General features: G+C 35.4%; 1 protein-coding gene across 1 annotated transcript in view; it reads left to right on the top strand.

Moving 5' to 3' along the window:
* Positions 1-23955, top strand: part of LOC126882813 (facilitated trehalose transporter Tret1-like) — a 47292-nt gene extending 23337 nt beyond the window's left edge. Inside the window, exons 2-3 of the mRNA XM_050647897.1 lie at positions 13668-13836; positions 22474-23955. Of these exons, the coding sequence (XP_050503854.1) occupies positions 13689-13836; positions 22474-23804 (1479 nt within the window). The 5' untranslated portion in view covers positions 13668-13688 and the 3' untranslated portion in view covers positions 23805-23955. The remainder of the gene's footprint in view (positions 1-13667; positions 13837-22473) is intronic.
* The last annotated feature ends 3819 nt before the right edge of the window (positions 23956-27774 follow it).

Genomic DNA, 27774 nt, shown 5'->3' with positions numbered 1-27774 from the left:
ACAAGTACAGAGCTGCCAAGCACTGTTAAAGTTAGAAAAGTTAGCTACCTGAGACACATAATGAGAAACGATAAGTACCGCCTCGCGCCACGATCATCCATGGGAAGACTGAAGGAAAACGGGGTCCCGGTATGCTTTAAATTTCACGTCTTAAAAACATCAGACACTGGAGCGACCTTGATTCAACATCCTTGTTTAGAGCCGTTTTGGACAGAGACAAATTTGCCACTGCAGTTGCTAACCTCCACTAAAGGAACTGAAACTGTGTAGTTCCAAGACACGTCGTTTTCCTTCTGATTGTAGTTTTGTAGTCTAATCAGACGTCTGATGAGGCCGAGAGGTCGAAATATGTCATCATTATCATTTTTTTTACCTTATCACTATGCGGGGTCGGGCTTCACTAATTGCATTTCTCCACACAATTCTATCTTGGGTAATATCAATGTTAATCTCTTTTACTAACATGTCTGCCTTATCGTCTCCCCCAGGCTTTTTTGGCCTTCCTCTCCTACTCCTTCCAGGAATCTGCACTTCAGCTATTCTTCGTATTGGGTGATTAACGTCTCGACGTTGAACATGACTAAATCATCTTAACCTATGCTCTCTCATTTCGGCATCAATTGGTGCCACACCTAGACTTCCCCTAATATACCAATTTCTCATTTTATCCTTCTTTTTCAGTCCACTCATCCATCTAAGCATTCTCATTTCCACCACATGCATTCGTTGTTCGCTTTATTTTTCACTGCCCAACATTCAGTTCCGTACATCACAGGCCTTATGGCTGTTTTATAGAGTATTCCCTTCAGCTTCATTGGAATTTTTCTGTCACATAACCCACCACTGGTTTCTTTCCACTTCATCCACTTCATCCATATTTTTCCATTACTCTGTAATACCGATCCTAGGTACTTAAAACTATTGCTTTTTACAATGATTTCACCGTCCAAAGATACCATTTTATTTGTATTAACTTCATCTTTAAATGAACATTCCAAATACTCTGTTTTTGTCCTACTAAGTTTTAAACCTTTTTCCTCCAGAGCTTGTCTCCACTGTTCCAGTTTTTGTTTTAAGTCTCTTTCACTATTTCCTATTTACACTATATCATCAGCGTACATTAGGCACCATGGAATGCTACCCTGTAGTTTCGCTGTTATCTGGTCCAAAACTAATGAGATTAAATAAGGACTAAGCATTGAGTCTTGGGGCAATCCTACTTTCGCCTGAAATTAATCAATCCCTGCCACACCTGTCCTAACACTAATCGTTACTCCCTCATACATATCTCTCACAATTTTTACATATTCGCCAGGGACTCCTTTCTTATTGAGTGCCAACCAAAGAATCTCTCGAGGAACTATATCATATGCTTTCTCAAGATCAATGGATACCATATGAGCGCTGGTATCTTTATTCCGGTATTTTTCCATCAGTTTCTTTACAATGAAAATTGATCTGTTGTTAATCTGCCCTACATAATCTGCTCGGATATATCTAATCTGAATAAAATCTCTTGCTTTCTTTGCTCTCTGTTTGGCTATTTTATATATCTTTGCTTCGCCTTCTCTGGTATCAAGTTGATCCAATAGGTTTGAATACGCTTCTGCTTTAGCTTTTGCTCCTGCTACTTTCGCTTCCTTTCTGGCGACCATATAGTTTTGAAGATCTATGTTCGATCTGGTCTCTTGCCACTTTTTATATAATCTTCCCTTCTCTTGTATTTTTCCTTGTACTTCATTTGACCACCATCAAGTCTCTTTATCCTCAAACTTTCCCAACGTTTCCCCAAGTATTTCAATAGCCGTTACTCTAATAATATTGGCCATTTTTCTCCAAATTGTGTTAGGGCTTCCTTTCTTGTTCCAACATATTTTTTCTACTATTATTTCCCTGAACAGACCTTCTTTCTCATCTTTTAGCATCTACCACTTGATTTTTTGTGGTCCTCTCCGATATTCTTGTTTAGTTTCTCTTTTTACTTCGATGTCCAGAACAAGCAGCTTATGTTGTTGGCTTACTGTCTCACTAACTATTACGTTGCAGTCCTTGCATTCACGTATGTCTTCTTTCCTTATCATGAAGTAGTCTATTTGGGATTTATGTTGTCCACTTTTGTAGGTAATAAGTCGAGATTCTCTCTTTTTAAAGAATGTGTTAACAATCGCCATATCCAATGCTGTTGCTAATTCAAGCATGTCATCTCCAGCTTCATTTCTAGTTCCAAAGCCTAATCCTCCATGTATTGTTTCATATCCTGTCTTGGCTTGGCCCACATGTGCATTGAAATCACCTCCTATTATATTTTCTCCTCTGCTGGAATATGACTCGGTACGTCCCCTAATTGGTCAGAAGAAGCTCTTCCTTCATTCTCACCCAGACCTGTTTGTGGAGCATACACACATAATATTCAATACCTCTTTATCAATTACAAATTTCACTGATATCATTCCATCACTCGTTCTTACAACTTCTACGACGTTATCTTTCTATCAGCAATTACACCAACTCCATTTCTAGTGTTACTACTCCCTACATACCACAATTCAGTTCTACATACCACAGTGGAAATACCACAATTTCCCTCATCCCAATTTCATTTATTTATTTATTTGGTATTTTAAATCATAGGGTGGGCAGCGTTCTCTGTAGAAACCAAAATGAACGCATCATTTTGTTCAGCACAAAAGATATAGGAACCGTCTCTTTTCGAGACGGCCTATTACACAGTCATCAGAGTAGATGGCGTTTGTACTTCCTCGCTTAAACTGTGTAGTTCCAAGACACGTCGTTTTTCTTCTGGTGTGGATGTGTATTCTACTTGAATGGCTGATGAGGCCGAGAGGCCGAAACGTGTATCATCCTACTGAATCACAATTCATAACTAGAAGGAAACAGATTTGTGCTCTTTAACCAATTATCTTGTGCCATTGTCAAGTGAGGTAGTAACGCTTGTTGTTGGTGCTCAAAGTAAATTGGCTTAAAGGTTACTGGTTCCTTAAATGGTCAATTGCTCCTTAACTCCTTGCTAAATAGAGAGATATACCAAATATTTCCCATTATATATTAAACGTGTACAGCAGTAAATGAAGATTTGAGATTTGAGTTAAATAAAAATGTCAGTTGTTTTAATAGCATTATTCATTTTAATCATTACGTATAAAGTTCTGGTTTAATAAAACCAACACATTAATGCATATAAGTATAATAATATTTGCGCTCTTTCTTTTCAGTTGATTAATAAAGATTTTATGATAACAGCCTTTGTTTACACAATAATTGTATAACAAATATTATAAGTTTTGGGATTATATCAGAAAACAAGAATTTAGATAAAATGGAACGTCAATCTTAGTTATCTACTTGCATCATTTAATAAAATCAACGGATTTAAACTTTTAAACACGTGTTTTCACTACTAAAGAGCAAATATTTTTTTGGCTGTTTCATCTCGCTGTACTATATTTTCTAAGTTCTGATGTTAAACGTGTCTTTTCTAAACCCTGCATAAAGATTGCGAATTATTAGATTTAAATCTTACTATTTATTTAATTAATTCCAACTTGTGAGCCTAAATATGTGTAGAATGTATGTATATGAGCCGCAATAACCAAAGCAGAGACAGAATCGGTCAGAACATCACCATCGATGGCTTTAACTTTGAGCGCTTTAGGGAATTGAAGTATCTTGGAGCAACAATATCAGAAGACAATACTGGATCACAAGAAATAAACAATAGGATACAATCCGGCAATAGATGTCTAGAGGCTCTTCAAAACCTTATAAAATCGAAACAACTAACAAGACGTACAAAGATACAAGTATACAGGGTAGTGAGAAAGTATGGAAACACGGTGATTTCTCGGAAACCGCTCGAACGATTTTTATAAATTTTGGTGGGTCCGATATTATAGTGGTAATTACATTGTTGTCAAATATTCCGTTTTTCTGGAAATCTAATGAACTTTCTTATTTTAAATATAACATCCTGTATATTTTTGCGTTTTGAAGTTCTTAAGAAATACTGATTATTTTTCATGTTATGTTCCCTATACCTAAATGCCATAATTTCGGAGTTATTGCTACATTTATAAAAAAAATTGAACAATAGTTTATAAAAAAAACAATTTTTTCGGCCCAGGTAGAGATTATTTTAGGTTCTTTGGAGCATTGGGAACAAAAAAGGTCTTTTGTAATTTTCCTTAAAAGTTAATCGTTGTTATAAACAATTTCAAACTGAAAAAAATCGAAAAATGACGATTTTTAAGGTTCAAGAAAACAAGTAAAAAAATCATTTTTAAAATTACGAAGTACCTAAATTCAAGCTCAAACCTTTTTCTAGCAAATCTCTATAATAATTTTTGGCATATTTTATTCTAAATTATTGTTTTTTTTCTTAATTGTTAATAAAGCTCATATGCGAGGACGGGCTATCGGGCTGCATTAACAACTAAAAAATAATGTTTTAGAATGAAATAAGACCAAATCACTTATTGGCATCTGATAAATAAGATTCCAACTTGAATTTAGGCACTTCATGGTTTCAAAAATAATATTTTTTACTTATGTTTTTGAATCCAGAAAATCGTCATTTTTCGATTTTTTTCAGTTTTAATATGTTTATAACTCGGAAACGATTAACTTTTGAGGAAAATTACAAAAGATCTTTTTTGTTCGCAATGACCCAAAGAACCTAAAATAATATCTAAACGGTCCAAAAAAATAAATTTTTGTATAATTTGTTAAAGATATTTTTTTTAATAAATGTAGCATTAACTCCGAAATTATGGCATTTAGGTATAGGGAACATAACATGAAAAATAATCTGTATTTCTTAAGGACTTCAAAACACAAAAAATATATAGGGTGTTCCGTTTAAAATAAGAAAGTTCATTGGATTTCCAGAAAAACGGAAGATTTGACAACAATGTAATTACCCCTATTATGTCGGCCGTATAGAATACCCTTACCCACCAAAATTTATAACAATCGTTCAAGCGGTTTCCGAGAAATTTCCAGGTTTCCATACTTTCTCGCTACCCTGTATAAAACAATCATATGACCCATTGTGATGTAAGGAATCGAAACGTGGACGATAACAAAGGCAAACAAACACAGACTATGTGTTTGGGAAAAAAATTATAAGGAAGATCTTTGGGCCTAAGCATGATGAAGCAGCAGAAGGATATAGGATAAGAACAGTGACGACGCACGCTAGTTTTTCTAAAGTGTTACCAAAATTAGATGCAAAAAACCTTATTTAAAAAAATGAAGGTATAGCTAAATGTATATATGGCCTCAATAATATCGTTTTGTATTATTCCAGAAAGCCACTGCGCATCCGCTAGGAAAAATATTCTAATTCGAATTTTTTGCACAATCTTACTCAAAAAGGACCCCTTTTAACAAATTTGCATGTTGCCAGGACCAAAAGTTGGTCAAAAATTTTTTAAACGTTTTTTTTTTGTTTTTTTCCTAAAATTATTTTTTTTTGCATTGAACAAATTTTTTTTAGGTTTTTTGGATTATTCCAAACAGAAAAGGTCTTTAGTGACTTTTCTCTAAAGTTGATAGTTTTTGACATATAAGCGATTAAAAATTGAAAAATTGCGAAATTGGCTTTTTTTAACACTCAAAAACTATGTGAAAAACTGAAAATTTGAATGTTTGTCAAGGTAGGTAGATATTCGCCAAACAACGATTGATGAAATCCCGAAGAGTTTTTTGAAATACAATATTCAAAACTCCTTTGTTTTTTAATTGCTAATCAAGCGTGCGCGACACTATTTTCCACCGTTGCATGTGTATGCAGTATAGTGCAAATGAAAGGAATAAATTCGTTATTTCGTAAACCGGCGACTTTAAGGAAAAATCCCGAAACAGGTCGATTTTTATTTTTAAGTTATGATATTGTGACATATATGGTATACTAGTGACGTCATCCATCTGGGCGTGATGACGTAATCGATGATTTTTTGAAATGAGAATAGGGGTCGTGTGCTAGCTCATTTGCAAGGTTTTTCAATTCTCTATTCAGTAGTATAAACATTTACATAATTATTTATACAGGGTGTCCAATAATTAATTTTTTTTTTCAATTTGCCAAATGATTTAATTTAATAAAAAATTTTTGGACACCCTGTATAAATAATTATCTACGTGTTAATATTGCTGAATAGAGAATTGAAGAACTTTTCAAATGATCCAGCACACGATCCGTATTCCCATTTAAAAAAATCATCGATTACGTCATCACGCCCAGATGGATGACGTCACTAGTATACTATATATGCCACAATATCATAACTTAAAAATAAAAACCGACCTGTTTTGGGATTTTTCCTTAAAGTCACCGGTTTACGAAACAACGAATTTATTCCTTTCATTTGCACCATATTGTATACACATGCAACGGTGGAAAATAGTATCGCGCACGCTTGATTGGCAATTAAAAAACAAAGGGGTTTTTGATACTGTATTGCAAAAAACTCTTCGGGATTTCATCAATCGATGTTTAAAGAATATCCACCTACCTTGGCAATATTCAAATTTTCAGTTTTTCTGATAGTTTTTGAGGGTTAGAAATGGCCGATTTCGCAATGTTTCAATTTTTAATTGCTTATATGTCAAAAACTATCAACTTTAGAGAAAAGTCACTAAAGACCTTTTCTGTTTGGAATGATCCAAGAAACCTAATAAAATTTTGTTCCATGCAAAAAAAATAATTTTAGGAAAAACAAAAAAAATCGTTTAAAAAATTTTGGACCAACTTTTGGTCCTGGCAACATGCAAATTTCTTAAAAGGGGTCCTTTTTGAGTGAGATTGTGCAAAAAATCCGAATTAGAATATTTTTCCTAGCGGATGCGCAGTGGCTTTCTGGACTAATATCACTTGAAACTCTCGAAAAAACAGTTGATGTTTCTAGATGTTGGCAAACTTTTTGATCTTTTTTGGCAATTAATGGTAGTAATTCCCTGTAATTGCCTCAATTGTCAGAGTCGGCGTCTTCAAAATGACCACGAAACGCTTATTCTTGTTTGGCCAAAAAACATACGGTATCTATCATAAGTGTGCTAACGATATACCTATGTATTCTTTTAACAAACTCATTATGTTTAGCAACATGTGCTTTAAAAGCTTGGTTAAGAGAACTTTCGATTCTTGTTGATTTGCTAAACTGAATCAAATTGGCTATACATCTTACATGTCGGTAACGGAGAAATTTCATGTTTCCTTTTTATTTAAACTAAAATCTATTTAAATAATGAACTGGGCTGCTGATCCACCCATTTTTTCTGTAGAAACCAGAAGAAATGGCCAAAAACACAGTCTATTTTTCTTGCAACCACATAACCAATGATTTTCACTGTACCAGCTTAATTTAAAATAAGTATTTTTTATGCCTTTCTTAAATTGTTTAAAATGGGTATTCCATTTTCAATAATCTCATTTTTTCTTCAAAATTATACAAAAAGAATAATTACTTTTCAAGTAGTTGATCGATTACGCAGCGACACTCATCCATGGTTAATTGCACGCACACTGTAATAGGTACTGTAACCAAATCAAAAATTGACAACAGGCCTAATGATATACACAGCGCGCCCAAACCGTCGCTCTTTCAAAATTTTTAGACACTAGCTGGTTCCGATCGATAGCGAGGATCACCACATGTAACCACGACCGAAAGTGGTAATAACGTATAATAAACTGCAACTAAGTCACATAAACTCGCCAATATTTTCCCGTGTCTACGAGTAGTTGGCTATTTACTGAATTAGGTACTATTAACAAATAATATATTTCTATTAGTAAAAATATAAATTTAATTATTCCACAGTAGTCATAAAATATTTATTAGCAAGATCTTTAACTGTTACCGATGGTAACAATGGTTACATGGACGCTTCGCCAGTGGATAAGAACTAACAAAAATCTCGAGGAACTTGACCCAGACGCGATCATAAAAGAAATAATGGCCAGAAGACTCCAATGCGCAGGACACCCCAGAAGACATTCTGATCAAAGGACACTAAGGCTGATATGGCAGAAAATCAAAACTGGAAGCAGACCACGCGGATGCCCTCGACTCCGGCGGCGTGAGACCTGAAAGCTATGGGCGTGGACATTTGGATAGAGGCTGCCCAATAGGGTGGAACGAAAAAAATGTTTTTATTATTTTAATGTGTAATACTGATAGAAAGTTGCCCATAACCATGGTTAAGCCACAAATAAATTATTTTTTCAAACAAAATATTTTTAGAGGTGCCGCAAAAATTTTGAAAGTTAGAATGTTTGGTTAATTTTTGCCAATTTTGATGATTTGGTTTGGTAAAAAATAAATATTGTGACGTTTTAATTCCTGTTTTACATGATAGCTTTAACGGATGTTTGATCATACCGCCCAATAAGTCTACTGCCAATAATGTCAAAACTTCTTGAAAAGCTGTTACTTAAAAGAATTATGAGCGACCTAGAATTCCAAAACTGGATCCCAGAACATCAAGTTGGATTCCAGCAAGGTCATTCTACAGTGCAACAATGCCATCGCATATCAAATGTAATTAATAGAGCTTTGGACAATAAACAGTATTGCACAGCAGCTTTTCTGGACATCAGCCAAGCATTTGATAAGGTATGGCACCCAGGATTACTTTATAAAATAAAAAAATCCCTACCCAACAAATACTTTGACTTATTAAAATCATATCTAAATCACAGAGAATTTGAAACTAAAGTGGAGGATGAACTATCAAACCGTAACAAAATTCAATCAGGAGTCCCACAAGGTAGTATAAGTATATTGGGTCCACTTCTTTATGTACTGTACATATCTGATGTACCAACCTCTCCAAAAACCACCATTGGAACTTTCGCTGATGACACAGCAATATTTACAACTGAAGAGGATCCAAGAGCTGCAGTATTAAAACTTCAAGAACACCTAGACCAAATTGGACAGTGGTTAAAGAAATGGAAGATAAAAGCTAATGAAACTAAGTCAACACATATAACTTTCACACTAAGGAAAGACCAATGCCCAAATATTAGCCTTAATCAAGTCAACATACCACAACAGAATATCGTCAAATACCTGGGGCTTCATCTTGATTCTAAATTAAACTGGAAACAACACATTTTAAAGAAGAAGAAACAAATTGAGTTGAGAGTGAAAGAAATTAATTGGCTTATAGATAGAAAATCTCGACTCTCAATTGAGAACCAACTGCTGATTTATAAAACAGTCATCAAACCTATAAGAACGTACGGTATAGAACTATGGAGTTGTGCCAGCAAATCAAACACAAAAATTATCCAAAGAACTCAATCAAAAATTCTACGCACCATCGCAAATGCCCTGTGGTACATTTCCAACCAAACCCTTCATACAGACCTAAACATCCCGTTAGTCAGCACACTAAGTCAAGAAAGAGCCAACAGACACCACGAGAACTTGGAAGGCCACTAATATTACCATTACTGCAGCCACTAAACAACAGAAGATTGCGAAGATTATGGCCCATAAATCTTCGCTAAAACTGAGGTGAAATTGCTGGGTGATGTACCTCATAGGTCATAACGCCATTTTAGTGTACAATACTACATTGATATAAGCTATTGTACTTGTTATCAAATAATAAATGCTTACAAAAAAAAAATGATAAATAGACACTCTAAAACTACTCTTTCAAGATAATTTTAGTTTTAACTTACACTAAACACTCCAATATTTATTTTTACTAAAATTGGCAAAGTTTGAACTTGATATCCACATCTAAAGAGAGATTTAATAGTAAATATTTATTTCATTCCTTAATATAATTTAACATTCTAACTATAGTAGAACACATTTCAACAGTAGAGGAACCTGGATCAACCTTCCTAGGGCATTTAACTCCTGCTTCCGGAATAGGTGAAGCTGTAAAAGATAGCATAATATCGCATTTTCAAGGTGACACCCCTTTAGACATTTCCAATATAACAGCCGTCGGATGTGATGGAACTGCCACTAATACCGGTGTTAACAATGGTGTGACTGCTTTAATAGAAAAAACCTAAATAAGCCGCTAAAGTTGCTGATTTGTTTGTTCTATACCAATGAATTGCCTTTGCGTCATATGTTTTGCACATTAGATGGAAAAACTAAAGGCCCTAATTAATTTATAGGGCTTCTAGACAAAGAATTTAAAATCTGTAACCAGCTTCCTGTGGTGAATTTGGCGCCCATACAAAACAACCTCCCGATTCTAGAGATTAAGGATGATCTAAGCACAGATCAAAAATATTTACTTAAAATGTGCAAAGCCATCTCCAGTGGTGTATTTTTCTTTAAAATCCCCTGGGAAATTAGATGATTCACGATGGCATACGTTGGCCAATTGCCTTCTACAGTTATATGTTACAGCAGATAATCCTTCAAATACTCTTAAAACTTTGACTATGTATGTGATGAAGGTGTATGCTCCAGTCTGGTTTCATATCACACTGAAACCATTTTGTGTAAACGGATCAAAACATATGTGGAAACTCATTAAATTTTTACGTGATCTTTGTGAGAAACATCTTTACACACTTTACATACTAACAACAAATAATTGATCCACTAATTCAAAAGAATGGTTACTTCTCTCACCCAGAAAATGTACTTATTTTTCATGTTATGTGACAAGAGAAAACACATAAAGAAGCTAGGTCTGCGGCGACTTTTGAAGGCAAGATTGGAAATCATAAAAGGTGTAAGGAAGTTTGTTGTCCTGAAGCTGAACTTTAATGCCAATGACTATATTTATATAATTAACTGGACAGAAGAAGAAATTACTGAGCGTCCTACGACAAAGCATATAATTGACGAGGACTTAAAAAAGTATATAAGTGAAGCAAGAGACCCTAGTTGTTAGGTGTAGTATGTGGATTTTCCTTGTTTTCCCTGTCATATAAAAGCAGTGAAAAGACCCATATAGGTTGTGACTGAGCCATATCTTAGTGTCTGTGGTCTTGAAGCAAAAACGGCTTTGTTAGAGCAAAGATTGCTTCCCAAAAGATTATGCCGAAGTTTGAGACAAAAAAACAATTTATTTAGAATAGAATAGAATAGAAATATGCTTTATTGCCATGAAAAATTTACAATTTTATCGACAAAGCTTATAAATAGTAAAAAAAACAAAACAGTAACAATCCAATTTACTAAAATTACATAAATCGTCAATAAGTTAAATAAAATAAATAAATAAATCGAAGTTAAAACAGAAATAATCAATTACAAAAATTTAAATAAATTGCAAATCCATAGTCTACCTAATAATTAATAAAAAAGGTTTAAAAGTTAAAAAGTTAAGCTGCTGCATATGACACCCAAATATAGATAAAAAAATAAAAAAAATACTACTTGTGCAAAGGGTACTGTAATTTCTTAGTTATTGACTAAAATAATCTTCTACTGAATAATATGGTCTTTCAGACAGGTAGGCTTTTGTCAGTTTACGGAATTTGGGAAAAGATGGTGCAAATTTTAGTTGTAGGGGGAGATGGTTGTACATTTTTTTTGCGGAATATAATATCGATTTCTTTACTAACTCCGAGGACGGCGTCGGCAAATAGACGTCAAACATAGAATTTCTCGTGAAGTAGTGATGATTAGGTCTTGGTGGAAAGACATGTAGATGTTTACGAATTAAGCAAACAGTTTCTAAAATATACAAAGATGGAAGGGTTAAAATTCCGTGATCTTTGAAGTAACTTCTGCAGTGTGTTGTTCTTCTGAGGCCAAACAGATATCTTATAGCTCTTTTTTGTAATTTGAAAATAACATCGAATTGGGAAGCTGTGCTTTAAGCATCAAGATGAATATTATTGAACTAAAGAAATCTTATAGCAATGTTTACATATAGCAATGATAGCAACGTTAACTGTTATTAGAAACAATATTTAACTAAGAAATGTTAGCTACGGCACCAGCTTAAATATATAAAATATTTGAAGAAAATTTCTGTATTTTTTTTGGCAAAGACCTATCTTTTCAAAGCTCGTGCGGTACCTCAAGATGTAAACCTAGAACAAAAAGATTTTGTAGTTTTATTGTAGACATGATAAGGCAACTTTCGAGTGCTATTAGAAAGTTCTTTGCAAAACAATTTTTTTTCCTATCCTTTCGTTCCACCCTACTGCCCAAGACACAGAAGAGTGGAGGCATGTTGTCGATTAGGCTAAAACCCACGAAGGGTTGTAACTCCACGGAGTAAGGAGTAAGTAAACTTGTGAACCTCTCTATGGTATGTGCATCTGGAAATTTGTTAACCACATTTTAAGCAAATACTCGAAAATTTTTTAACCAAGATTATTGGTATGTCCTAAATCCCAACTTGTGAGCCTCTGTGTGATATTTGGATATGAAAATTCGTCTTCGGTTTTAGGAGTTATTAAGTTTTTTTTTCATGCAGCTGATAACAACACGTTGCCTTAGGGAACCACTGAATAAAAAGTAGTCTTTACAATATTACATTTGAATGCTAAAAAATTTAGAAACTCTTCAAGCTCTAATAATTTACAATTCACCCACAAACCATTTTTTTTTTCATTGCGATGTATAAGAAATTTGTCTTTCATCGACAAGATTTTTTCTAAAGTATTTTTCAATTTAAATATGCATTATACTATGACCGCGCTCGATAGTAAGGTTACTCAGGTTCTTCTAGTAACGTAAACATCTGCAACTGATGCCAAGAGCGGAGAAGCGTCAAATCGCGTATTGTCGGGACCACGCTCACACTCCATGGATAGTATTGGGTGAACCTTCATCACTGAGAATAGAATAGGAGGTCAGCAGTCCTTCGATAGGCTTCATAATTCAAATGTACTAATAAAACAACCAAAAAAGAATAAAAGTCGCACATGCAGTTATAGCTAAATATTATTTTTTTTTAACACAGGTTAATATTTTTAATTATTTACTAAATTTTTATTGTTATAAAATGTTTTATTTCTTTACATCGGTTTTATTAATTTTATTTCAAGTTTACGAAGTTTAATTGTGTACATATTTATATAATACAATATAATACATTGTCATAAATGTTATTATAGTGTTTATTTCTTTCATTTGCACCATACTGTATATAACATTTGAAGCGAATTAAAAAGTGGAGTTGTTAACCCTCAAACAAAAATGCAGAAGACAAAAAAGGTAAATTTACTGTTCAAATTATAAGCTGAATAAGAAGATATGTAATTATAAAAGAAAAAGGAAAGAAGGAGAAATGTCCACAAAACTAATTTTAAAAAAGAGATACCAACACTTACTAAAGCAACATGAAGTTCAAGTGGTCAAATATTCTAGTAAAGCAACTCTTATTGATACTGAGAAAATTGTTTGTTGGAGACGGATATTCCTTAGTAGAAGAATCATTAATCATTATGTGCAGAACAATTACGTTTCGTCTGCATAATCTAATATTTTATTTAGGCGACACAGATGAATGAATGTAACAGGACACAAAATAACGAAACTCATATGACGACTATAAAAACAATATCTTCAAATAATTTTGGAACTACCCCACTATGCCCCGCTTCACACTATGTCCTCCTCTCTACTTATTATATTTTTTTCTTAAATTCTTTTGTTTGTGCATTCTTAATTAATTTTTTGATTATATAATTATTTTTTTAGAAGTATCGAAGCCTATAAAATATGGGTAACCTCAAGAATGAACCAGAAAAAAAAATTGACCAACAAGAAATTAACTACGTGCCTTTTGGAACAGAAAATATTCAGTTAAAACCTGAAAATGAACCAAAACAAGTAGACACTTTGTATATGTATTTTGCAGTATTAACATGTAAGTTTTTAAACCATATACATTTCATTTGGTATTAAGAGCGTAGGCGCAAAATTTCGGGCCAATGCTTTTTAAATGCATTTATTTGAATAAATGCGTAGATCAATTATTGATCTAGAAATTAACAAAAAAAATATTAAGCTGATTCCTCATCAAATTACTTAAATGGAACGTTTTTTCTACTTCTTGAAAAAAGTTTATTTGTGGGTTACAACCTTTTACTTTTCAACCGTCGATATTAATGCTATAGACATTTTTACTTGTGCCATTAACCTGGCACTGGAGTATGCGGTTAGGCAAATGCAAACTGGACGAGGAAACCTACTGACGAACCGAACGGTTCAACTGGCCGCTTATGCCGACGATATTAATATTATGAGTAGAACATCAACAGGAGCACAGGAAACATACGCAGAGCTAAAATCAAAAAAACAAAAATGCTAGGTCTGGAAATTAACACAGAAAAAAACAAAAATAATGACTCAGACGAGAAGAAATATAGTCCCACAATACATTATACATGAAGATGACATTGAAACGGTTGGAAAGTTTACATACCTGGGAGTAGAAATATATGCCGACGGATCAGAAGATGAAGAAATACGGAAGAGAATACCGCAGACAAACAGAGCTTATTTTGCCCTCTCCCATATATTTCGGTCTAAAAGTGTCCACCTAAATACAAAGATAAGAATCTATAAAACTTTAATTCGACCAATAACATGCTATGGCATTGAAGCCTGGGTCCTGAAAGAAACATCCAAAAACAAACTCGACACATTCGAAAGAAAAGTGCTGAGGAGAATACTAGGACCTGTGAGGGAAAACGGAATTTTCAGAGGTCGATACAACAACGAACTTTATCAACTTTATAAGGAAGCACCCCTGTCAGACTTCATTAGAATACAAAGATTGCAAGGGCCCGGACATGTGATAAGAATGAGAGAGGATAGGCTACCAAAAAGAGCAGTGAATGCTAGAATGCAGGGAAAGAGACTGGTTGGAAAGCCAAGAAAGCGCTGGGAAGACACAGTAAACAGCGACGCACAAGCCTTTTTAGTAGTCCGTGCATGAAGAAGAGCAGCCAGAGACAAGCAAGGGTGGAGGCAATAAATAAAGGAGGCCGAGGCTTAATTTGGGCTGTAGCGCCGTAGAAGAAGAAGAAGACATTTTTTCAGACGTCCAAAAGGCCTTTGATTAAACCTGGCATGCTAGTTTGATTTAAAAACTCTACCTTGCTGGACTGCCTACCTCCTTTATAATGATCGTATATTCTTATCTCTCCAATTGGACAATCGGCGTCAAAGTCGCAAACAAATTCTCAATATCATTTACTCCATAAACTAGATCTCCCAGTGCTCAGTTTTAGCACAAATTTTATATATAGTCCACATCAGCGACCTTCTCCTTCCCTTAAACAGGTCCGACTCTATCCTGTTTTATGCTGACGATTTTGCACTCCCCCTCTCCTTAGGTACCGCTCATGGAACGCTGAGACTACAATCGGTATTCGATAGAATAACAAACTAAACAAAATTGTAAGGTGGTGCAACAAATGGAAAGTCACACGTAACTCCTCCAACACTGAGGTTATTTTATTCATACAACCTCGAAGTCTTCAATATGAAGATAGAAGGAACCAGAGATATGCTCAAATTCAGATCCCTCAGTGTCCTATTTAGAAGTTCATTTTAGTAGAACCGTCAATTGGAACGTCGACGTCAAAGACACCCTAGGCATTGTAAGAATCTAATGTCCTGGGTTAACTGTCCAGACAATTTGGAAATACCTCTTCAAAAATTCTTCCACAGACCTACAAAATGTTTATTATTAGCTCAATTATCAAATAAAAAGTGTGTGTCTTGGTATCACTAAACAATCGCCAAAGTAACACCAGTTTGGCTACCGAAAGAAAAATGCACGAGGAAACTTCCAGATTATCAGTATTGATCCACAGTCATGCCAATATCCCCATAATAGAGGAGAATAGAAACGAGGAAGTGGTTCAAGCGCTTCAAAAAATAAAGAAAGGAAACGCAGTTGGACCAGATGATATTTTTGGGGAAGTATGAAGAGCATTGGGAGAGACAGGGATAAGTTGGCTAGCAGGTCTATTTAATAGAATTATGGAAGTTGGACAAATGCCAGACGAATGGAAAAGCAGTATATTAGTACCTGTCTACAAAAACAAGGGAGACATACAACAATGTACAAACTACAGGGCTATAAAACTACTTAGCCACACCATGAAAATATGGGAGAGAGTAATTGATAGACGGATACGTGATGAAACCGAAATATCCGATAATCAATTTGGCTTTATGCAGGGCAGATCAACAACAGATGCAATTTTTATTGTAAGGCAACTGATGGAAAAATACAGGAATAAAGAGACCAATGCTCATATGGCATTCATTGATCTTGAGAAAGCATATGATAGAGTTCCTTGAGAGATTCTCTGGTGGGTACTCAATAAGGAAGGAGTCCTTGGCGAATATGTAAAGATTGTGAGATATATGTATGAGGGAGTAACGACTAGTGTTAGGACAGGTGTGGGAGAGACTGATAAATTTCAGGGGAAAGTAGGATTGCACCAAGGCTCGGTGCTTAGTCCTTATTTGTTCTCATTATTTTTGGACCAGGTAACAGCAAAACTACAGGGTAGCATTCCATGGTGCCTAATGTATGCTGATGATGTTGTGTTAATAGGAAATAGTGAAAGAGACTTAGAACAAAAACTGGAACAGTGGAGACAAGCTCTGGAGGAAAGAGGTTTAAAACTTAGTAGAACAAAAACAGAGTATTTGGAATGATCATTTAAAACTGGAGTTACTACAAATAAAATGTTTGGATGGTGAAATTATTGTGAAAAGCAATAGTTTTAAATACCTAGGATCGGTATTACAGAGTAATGGAGAAATAAATGGAGATGCATGCAGTAGAATTAGGGCTAGATGGATGAAGTGGAAAGAAGCGAGTGGTGTGTTGTGTGACAGAAAAATTCCAATGAGGCTGAAGGGAAAATTCTATAAAACAGCCATAAGACCGACTATGATGTACGGAACTGAATGTTGGGCAGTGAAAAAGAAAGAGGAACAACGAATGCATGTGTCGGAAATGAGAATCCTTAAATGGACGAGTGGAGTGACAAAGAAGGATAAAATTAGAAATGAGTATATTAGGGGAAGTCCAATTGATGCCAAAATGAGAGAGCATAGGTTAAGATGGTTTGGTCATGTTCAACGTCGAGACGTTAATCACCCAATATGAAGTATAGCTGAAGTGCAGATTCCTGGAAGGAGTAGGACAGGAAGACCAAAGAAGATCTGGGGGGAGACGATAAGGCAGGACATGTTGCTAAAAGGGATTAAAATTGATATAAACCAAGATAGAATTGTGTGGAGAAATGCAATTAGAGAAGCCGACCCCGCATAGGGATAAAGCAAAGAGAATGATGATTAGAGGAGAGAGTATGTTCCTCTCAAAAGATACGTATTAAGCACGCTAGACGGTTTCAACGACAAAAGGTAAGGAGGTCCTAAAAAATCCTTGCCTTCGCCTAGGGTACGTACTAACCTAACATCCCAAAAAAAGTTCTAGTCCTCCCAGCCAAGCGCTCTTGGCACAGAGTTAACACTTGACTGGCGACAAACTTTCTGATGAGTGTCCTAGGTATATGAGACATCCTAAAAAAACTCTACTTAGACATCACAGATAAGCTCCAAGAAAAATGTCCATTCCTCCCAGTCAAGCATTTGGCACACAGCCAACACTTGACTGGCAACGAACTTTCTGATAAGTATAACATTCGACATATCGATATTCTAGGAAGAGCTCCACTTATACATCGCAGGTAATAATAAGCTGCAAGTCAAAAACTCTGGTCCAAGAGCCGTTTCCAATATATAGCTGGTAAAATCCGAAATTTGCATACTTTTACCAGGATTATCTAACATATACCCTAAAAACATCTTTAGAGAGGCCTTGCATGAATCAGAAGATTGTATTGCAGTAAATGGACAACTTATAAACAATATTAGATATGCAGACGATACAGTATTGCTGTCAGATAGTCATTGTCCAGGGGCTCCAATGGATGATGGATACTGTCACAAAAATACGGCCTAAAGCTAAATTGTAAGAAGACAAAAATAATGATCGTTAGTAAGAACATCAACATAAACGTCCAAATGGCCGTAAACAATACACTCCTAGAAAGAGTACAGAAAATATGCTATCTGGACTGCTACATTAAGGATACTTGGGATCATAGCAACGAAATAAAAACTCGTATTGAAAAAGCCAGAAGCTCTTTTAACTATCTTATGAAGATTCTCTGCAACTTATCTTTAAGTAACAATATACGCAAAAGAATTCTTTTAGTGTCCTCCCCTACGAAGTAGAAACCTGGAGTTTTACCTAAGATGCCACAAAACGGTTAGAGGCATTTGAAATGTAGTGCTACCGACGTATGTTGAGGGTCTCATATATACACCACACAACTAACATAACTACTCTCCAGATGCCAAGAAAAGGCAAAGAAATAATTAACACCGTAAAGAATAAAAAATTGGCTTAATTCGGCCACATTATGCGTAATGATAAATACCGGCTACTGCAGTTGATTCTACAGGGCAAGATTGAGGGCAAAAGAGGCCTTGAACGTAGACGTGTATCCTGGCTGGTCTAACGTCAACTGGTATATTTCGAGCAGCTGTGAATAGAATAAGATGGGCAATGTGGTCGCCAACATCTCCAGAAGATCACTGGTCACCTTTAGAAGAACATCAGAGGTGACTTTCTATTCTTGGTTTGTGTTGGCTTCTACCAAAAAGAAACTCTTAATCTTCTTGTCCATCTACAATTTCCCCGCTCCACTTCCACTACATTGCTTTTCCCCACTCCAAGCTTCCGCAACAAAAAAAGGAGCAGCACCACCTTGAAAAGTCGAAAGCCAAAGCGAGGTTTTATAACGTTCAGATTTGGTCAGCAATTATTATAACAACTCCAGTCCTAATTTTACGTATACCTACCCTACATACCAGAAGTTGTATCCTTCAGTTATTTTACAGTTATTATAGAAATTCAACATCATTTTGGCAGCAAACAAATGAAAACCAAACTAAATTGTTTCAAACTCTCTTTCTTCAATCCTCACCCCCCGGAGGAAGTGTAGTGGTCGACGTGATGTCATGTATTGTCCGTTCTCAAAGATCTCTGTCTGTGGTCATTTCTTTTAACTCATGCTTAGATCTTTCCATGTTCCTGTATCTTGATCTATCCATCTTGTTGGGGATCTTCCTTGTGATTTTCGGCCTTCCACCTTTCCTTTGAATGAGTCTTTCCATGTTTTCTGTGTTTGCTCTCATAACATGTCCAAAGTATTTTAATTGTTGGAGATAGACTTTACTGAAGAGTCGTTGGCTAACTTTTAGCTCTCTTAAAATTGAATTGTTTGTTCTATGGTCGGTCCAAGGAATTTTTAATATTTCTCTCCAACATAACATTTGAGTGGCGTATATCTTTCTTTTTTCGAATTGTGTTAGGGTCCAAGATTATTTAAGTCCAAACTACTTTGGTCCCAAATGATGGCCTGCTAGTAACTAAAGATTATCAACGAACAATTTTGAGGTTTTCTCTAACTTTTAAACTAATAATGTTGTAAATATTGTGATTCAGTCAATATGTATTATACGAGCTCCCTAATGGGAAAGTTTTGGGGTAGTTCTGATTTCTTTCATTATTTGGATTTTGGGCTGCTGAATCCGAATATAAGGTTTGCGGACAAAATTTCTTGCCGGAACACTGAAAAAATCGCGAGAAAATCTAAAAAATTTCAGCTTTTTTCCGCTTTTTTGCTCAAATCTCGAAAACTATTAACTTTTAGAAAATGGTCTGTTAACAGAAATTAAAGTACTTAAAATTATCTACAAACATCACTATTTACTTTTTTTTCAGACGAACCGTTCAGTCTAAAGTGCAAGTAGAAAATTGACAATTTTTAACGGTCTCGGCAAAACCCACTTTTACATTCCAAAACTTTAGTTTTTATTAGAATGCTGTCATTTTATAGATTTCTCCTAGTTTCCTGCACAAATAATAAATGTTAGTTCATAATATGAATATGGTATGTCTCTTCTCACAGCTTCGATGAATCCATTCCATCCTAAAATACCGAGAATGTCTCTGCTTTTCCCTTAGAGCCAGAGAAGATCAGGTACAGATGTAGTCACAGTTTCAGTTGGTGTGAACATTCCCTTCGGATCTTGATTTCTGATAAACCTTGAGGTTTTGTCCTTTCAAAATGTTAGTTGAACAGCTCTCTGATTTCCATAAACCTCAGGTGCGGGTTTAGTTTTTAGCCGAGGAATGCATTGGTTAGGAGCTATTGCATATTTTGGTGCAATACAAGAAATGCCACCCATGAGGTAAAAAGTGTGGTTGGTATCCGTCGATTGTATGTACGTTAACCCTTTCTGTCCCAACGCTGTATATATATATATATATATATATATATATATATATATATATATATGCACAAGATGGAATGCAACCATAGACACGTGTTTCTGACTTATTAGTCGTCATCAGTATGATATAGCTAAACAGGAGCAATGCAACAATATATATATATATATATATATATATATATATATATATATATATATATATATATATATATATATATATATATATATATATATATATATATATATATATATATATATATATATATATATATATATATATATATATTCTATAACACTATAGTTAGAATCCAGTTCTATATATATATAGAATATATATATTTTAAAAAGTGGGTCTGTATTCCCAGCCCCCGTATATATACGTTCAAGGTGTTATGGTCTCAATTTACCAAAGCCGAAAATATGCGTTGCTTATAAAATTTTAGACTCATTGGTGTCCCAATGCCGTAGAAATATGTCCGACAATGTTAGATTATTGTTCCCAAAGCCTCAAAATATTGGCACCTAAGAGAGCTCATACGGACCCATTGCCGTATATATTTGTTCAGATATTTTAGATATAATATGCTATATTGTAGCACTGGTGGCAACGCTTATAGGTAGCTGCTAAAAGGTGAAGCGATTGTAGGCACAAGAAAGACCAGAAAAAAAGAAGCGAATCGAGATACATGTGTGAAAGATGCGGAGTCGGCCTTTGCGTAGTGTCATGTTTTGAGGAGTACCACGCAAAAGAAAACTTTTAATGTTAATTTACATTAAATTATTTTTTTTTAAGTTAGTTACATTTTTCAAGTTGGTTTTGCTCTCTGATGAGTACTTTTGAAAAGAAATCGTTTAAGTTGATTAAAAAAACTCATTAAAAACATGTTTTGGTCATTTATTTGTTTATTTATATGCGACGTATATATAAGGCAATGGGACTCTAAGCATGAAAAAAACCTTTGGGATTGAGGGACTAACATGCAAATTAAGGCCTGTCATAGGAAAGGTTAAAATCAGCGTTTTCGTACATCTGTTGTGTAAAGCACGGCTGGTCAATTTTCTGCGGATCGTCTGCGATTGCTGACACTTCCAGATAAGCAACGCGCTTGCTCAAAGACTTGTAGCGGCAGTAAGGCCCAAATAGTTGGTCTCACCATTCCTTGCAGGGTTCGCCGTTTTCTCTACAAAAAGTACGGCTCAAGAAACTAGATTGATGTAGTTTCCTCTTTGGAGTTTTGTTCATCGTATACAGAAGCTGCTCGCCTGGAAGTGTCAGCATTCGCAGGCGATCCGCAGAAAATTGACATGCCGTGCTTTACACAGCAGGTGTACGATAACGCTAATTTTAACGTACATACAATTGACGAATACCACACTTTTTACGTCATATGTGGCATTTCTTGTATTGCACCAAAACATGCAGTAGCTCCTAAGCAATCCATTCCTCGGATAAAAAAGAAACCCGCGCCTGAGGTTTATGGAAGACAGGGAGCTGTTCAACTAATTCATTTTAAAAGGACAAAACCTCAAGGTTTATCAGAAATCAAGATAACAGCTCCGAAGGAAATGTTCACACCAACTAAAACTGTGACTCCATCTGTGCCTGATCTTCTGTGGTTCTAAGGAAAAGCGGAGACATTCCCGGCCTCTTAGGACCGAATGGACTCATGGAAGTTGTCACAAGAGATATACCATACCTATGAACTCACATTTATTATTTGTACAGAAAACTAGGAGAAATTTATCAAATGACAGCATTCTAATAAAAAATAAAATTTTGGAATATAAAAAGTGGGTTTTGCCGAGACCGTTAAAAATTGGAAATTTTCAACTTGTACTTTAGACCGAACGGTTCGTTTGAAAAAAAAAGTAAATAGTGATATTTGTAGATAATTTTAAATACTTTAATTTTTGTTAACATAACATTTACTAAAAGTTAATAGTTTTCGAGATTTGAGTAAAAAAGCGGAAAAAAGCTGAAATTTTTCGCTTTTTTCGCGATTTTTTCAATGTTCCGGCAAGAAATTTTGTCCGCAAACCTCATATTCGGATTCAGCAGCCCAAAATCCATATATAATGGAACAAATCAGAACTACCTCAAAACTTTCCTAGTCAAAACACAAGTTAATTTAATCATTGTTGTATTTTAATAATTTATTAATTTTAGGTCAGCTGATAGTATTTGTCGCAGGAGGAGCAGCCGTATGGACGTCTCCTACAATACCAATATTATTGTCAAACAACACACATATAAACCCACTCAGTGAACCCATAACACCTGTTCAAACATCAATGCTGGTTGGATTTCCAAATTTTTTATCAATTGTGGGATGTCTTTTTTTCCCCAAACTATCGGATGTCATAGGACGGAAAAATTTTTTGCAAGTTATGTCCATTTTAATCTTTGTTTCTGGCATTTTATTGGCATTTACTAGAGAAGTTAGCCTACTAATTGCAGCTCGAAGCATTAGTTACATATTTTATACAGCATCATTTACAGTAATAAGCGTTTACATTTCCGAAATTAGTGAGGATTTTCAAAGAGCTAAATTTGGATGTTTTTTGGGAGCGTTTCACCAAATTGGTCATTTTTACTGTTACGTTATTGGGCCATTTTTTAACATAAAGTTATTAACAATTTTAATAGTGTTTCCTACTATTATATTTTTTGTCCTAGCTTTCTTCCTACCAGAAAGTCCAACATTTTGTTTATTAAAAAAGAGAGAGGTTCAATGTATGAAGTCTTTATCTAAATTAAGGAGTTACAAGACTCAAAAGGAATTAGAATCAGATATGAGCAAAATAGACCAAGTTATTAAAGTAAGTTCTGATCAAAAAAGTCTAAAATACCTATTTAAAACTAAAGAAAATAGAGTCGGCTTGATGTTAGGCTTACTTCCTTGCATTGCCCAGCAATCCTCTGGCATATCTGCAATTATGATCTTTCTAGCACCAATATTTAATTCAGCAGGAACTAGATTTTCAGGAAATCATGTAGCAATGATAGTTGGTATGGTAAAAATGACTACTTTTACATTTACCTCTTTTGTTGTAGAAAGAGTTGGTCGTAGAAGGATGCTACTTTTTTCTTCAGTAGGAACAAGTATGTCCTTATTTTTCTTAGGTCTTTTCTTTTTCTTAAAGCACCTTGAATCACCTATTGTGGCTCATCTTCAGTGGTTGCCTTTTGTCTCAGTTATCTCCCTTGTATTCATGTATTCTTTAGGCCTTGGTCCCATTCCAGTTGGTATAATGAACGAGCTATTTGCACCCAATTATAGAGCAGCAGCATCGTCGTTGGTAATGGCTTTATCAATGATAGTTGTAACCATTATAACAGCAGCCTATCCGTTGGTTGCTCAAACGTTCGGTCCTCATTGGTGTATTTTGATGTTCAGTTTCCTTTGTTTAGGTGGCTCAACCATGATGTTTATTTACCTGCCAGAAACAAAAGGTATGAGTTTAAATGAAATACAAGAAATGTTGAAAAAATATTAGGTTTAATAAATTTTTAAATCTTTAGTTTTAAATTTATGTAATAAAGTGTTGCCAAATATTAAGGTCTATTAAAGATTTGATTGATTGTGATATATTTAAATTAAATTTTATTTATAAGTTTAGATTAAATAAAATAATTGATGAAAAAAAAGCTCCATTAATTTTCAATAAAACCCCAAATCTTTTTTATCCTTTTTTATCAATGGTTATGGATCTTAACTCATTATTGCGATGCATTATCACAGTTGTGGAAGGACTTCATTCAAGCGGTAGAATAATTACTGTACATTCATTTCGAAAAAGTCTTTTTTACTGGGAATACTTTCCGAACAATCTGAGTTGCATTTTACTTGTACTACTGCCAGTCATATTTAAGCTTAACTTTAAGAACCTATTAGAATTCTTTAAAAGCTCTACGCAGATGTAAAAAAGGTTACTGACGAACTCGGTCAAGATTAGGTCTCACCATTCTGATAGCTGCCTTAATGCTAAGATAGGAAAAGGCTGACAAAATAACATTATTCAATATTTTGGACTAGGCGACAAAAATTAAAAAGGAGACTACTTCGCAGATTTTATCAAAGAATTTAATTTGTGTATAATGGATACCTGTTTCAAACTACCGAAACGGAGATGGAACGATACGTGGAAATCTTCAGTAGATACCCCTGATATCGCAAGAAACCAAATTGACTACATAACCATCAATGAGTGTTATAGAAATGCATTAAAATCTGTACAACCTGTTACTGGTGTCGACGTTCCATCTGACCACGATATGGTATTGGCTAAAAACTAAAGCCTCAATTGATGGAACGGCGATCATCTAACAAACTGGATATCGATTTGATTAGAAATAACAGTCAGGTGACTGCAAATTATTTAGAAACTAATTTTGAGAACAACGAACAACAAGAATCCATCGAGTGTCATTGGAACCAAATCAGAACAGTTATATGCAGCCCAACTACAAATAAAGATGCTTCGAAAACAAATGTTTGGATATTGAAGAGAAAAAATAAGCATTTAATTTGTATATAAAATAAAAGAAGTATGTACAAATAACATCTTTGATAAAGACGGAAAACTGATTATCACTGATTTGGATAACACTGACAGAGGGAAAGAGTATATACAGGGTGTTTCGTTAATAATTGTCCATATAGTAACTGGAGAAACCTTAGCACAAAATACGAAGATTTAACCTAAAACACTTAAATAAAATGTGGTTCCTTACTGCGTTACAGGGTGTTTTATCTAAAAATTTAAAAACTATTTTTGCTCAGCATTTTAAAACTGACGTATCCTTTTCATACTTGGTAGAAAGTGCGACTACTATACACCCTACTAAATTATGATAAACAAACGTTTTTAGCTACTACCAGAGGCGTACGACAGGGGATAGTGAATGGTTGACCCTTCTCAAATTCTACGCCACTGGAGAAATTACTATTTTAGTGCCATTTTTAGATTCTCCAATACTTTCTACGTAAATAATACACTCTCCATTGGTAACGATAAAATTATCAGTTTTCGAGATATTTGAAGTTAAATATAATAATAATAATAATAATAATAATAATAATAATAATAATATCGTCTTTCCTGTGGGAGTTTTTTGTCAGTTCTTCTATCAGGCGCGGCCCCCTGCGAATGGGGGATACTTTCTGGGTATTCGTAGCGCCAGTACCCAGAGAGTAGCAGGGATACTTGCCGTGGAACAAAAACTGACACCTGGCAGTAGGTATAAAATGCACACCCATTGATATGGAGAACTATGGTTTATGTTTAGGATCGCTGCCTGGGGATCGCCAGGGCACGTCTGGAGCCGGCGCTGGACGTGACAGCATGCGGGACGTCGGTGGCAGGGTGTTGAGGAGGCGGGCCCCTGTCACACAAACAGCTACAGCCCAACAACAAGAACAACAACCACAAGCGAGCCAAACAACAGCAAGAGCTCCACTCGCTGAAGGTGCTGCGCTGGAACATCAGCCGGCGCTCACTCAAGCGGGACGACCGAGGCAGCGCATGAAATGGACTGTGTCCATCAACGAAAGCATTTTGCGCTTCTATTATAAGGTGACCAACCTCGGTCAAGAAACGATCGGCTACAGACAACAGCTGTATGCCGAATTTTGCAGGGAGTACCCAGATATTCAAGTATCGGAGCAAAGAGTATCAGATCAATACCGGGTAATCATAAGAAACAACCTTATCCCAGAGACTAGACGCAATACGATCAAAAGCGAAGTCGAACGGGAGATTAATAACCAAGAGCTAGTTTTAGATCAAGTCCCTAATGAAATCCTTGATGAGCAGATTCCTGAGATTCCCATACCAGAAACTCAACCTGACAATACACAGCAGGAAAACAACGAGTTGCGCGATAGTCTAGAAAGCGAAATGGCTCGTGCCGTACAAGAGTTTAATGGAACAAATCCACTTAGCAGACCACCGCTACCACGAATAAACTCTTGTAAGAAACTAGGTGCGCTGTTACAAATTGTGAATACTGAAGTCCTACCCAATTATGTCGTAGAAGCCCACACGTTGGAGTATCTGCATATGCTAATCTACTGTGCAGCAACAGCAATTGCCAATGTAATGGGCGTTAAGATCAGAACAGGACGGGGTACTAATAACGGAAGGACTGGTAACAGAATTGCACCCTGGGAAAAAAGACTTCTCGGAAAAATTGAATTACTGCGTAGGGATATTGGTCAAGTCACAGAATATATAAGAGGTGTAACAAGTAGAAAAGTCATTAAGAGAGCTGAAGAAATAATGCGGAGCACTGCAAGACACTCGAGATACGATCCAGAAAATAACACAGCTCAACAGAGTCTGGATACATTAAAACAAAAACTCTCCGTCTATTCAGGACGATTAAGAAGGTATAAAGTTAGTAACAACCGAAAATGTGACAATGCAATTTTTGAGAACTCTGAGAAGGCGTTTTACCGAAAACTCAATTCCACCGTAGAAAGTGTCGACAAGTCTTACCCAAGCCAAGAAGAAATTCATGAGTTTTGGGGAAATCAACTTTCCACACCAGCTGCTCTTAACAACAATGCTGGCTGGATAGAAGATACGACGCACAACTGTCACCACTACGTCACTGCTAACTACGAGCTATTCACGACTGAAGAAGTCTCAAATGTCATCAAAGAGCTTCATAACTGGAAATCTCCTGGACCAGACGGAGTTCAGAACTTTTGGCTTAAAAAGTTTTGGAGTATTCATGAGTGCTTATCAACATTAATTAATCATGTTATTTCTAATCCGCAGGAATTACCATCATTTCTAACTCAGGGAACTACTTATTTAATACCCAAGGATCAAAATAACACCCAAGATCCATCCAAGTACCGCCCAATTACTTGTCTTCCAACTTTGTATAAATTGGTCACATCCTGTGTAACCCGGCGTATCTACCAACACTGTGCTCTAAACAATATCATAGAGCCTCAACAGAAAGGATGCGCTAAGGGTTCCATGGGTTGCAAAGAACAGCTTATCATCGATTCAGTCATTTCTAACCAGGCATTCACTAAAAAAAGGAACCTTTTTACTGCTTTTATTGACTATAAAAAGGCCTTTGATTCAGTACCGCATGAATGGCTAATAGATATATTGAAAATATACAAAGTCGATGATAACATAGTGACCTTTTTAAGGCATATAATGAGAGATTGGAAGACTAAAATTCACCTCCAAATACCTGGTGAAAACAATATCGAAACCGAAAATATCGCAATCAACCGGGGCCTGTTTCAAGGAGACTCGTTGAGTCCACTGTGGTTCTGTTTAGCTTTGAACCCCCTTTCCCAACTATTAAACTCCACTGACTCAGGTTTTAGCATTAAAAGCAATAATACTGTAGTAGCGAAGCTCAATCATCTGTTGTATATGGATGATTTGAAATTAATGGCTTCCACTCGAGAACACCTAGAAGAGATGCTAAAAACTG

Source organism: Diabrotica virgifera, chromosome 3 (assembly GCF_917563875.1).
Source record: "Diabrotica virgifera virgifera chromosome 3, PGI_DIABVI_V3a".
NCBI classification, from domain to species: Eukaryota; Metazoa; Arthropoda; class Insecta; order Coleoptera; family Chrysomelidae; genus Diabrotica; species Diabrotica virgifera.
Note: the sequence above shows the minus strand (reverse complement) of the source record. Positions and strands in the feature narration are given on the sequence as shown.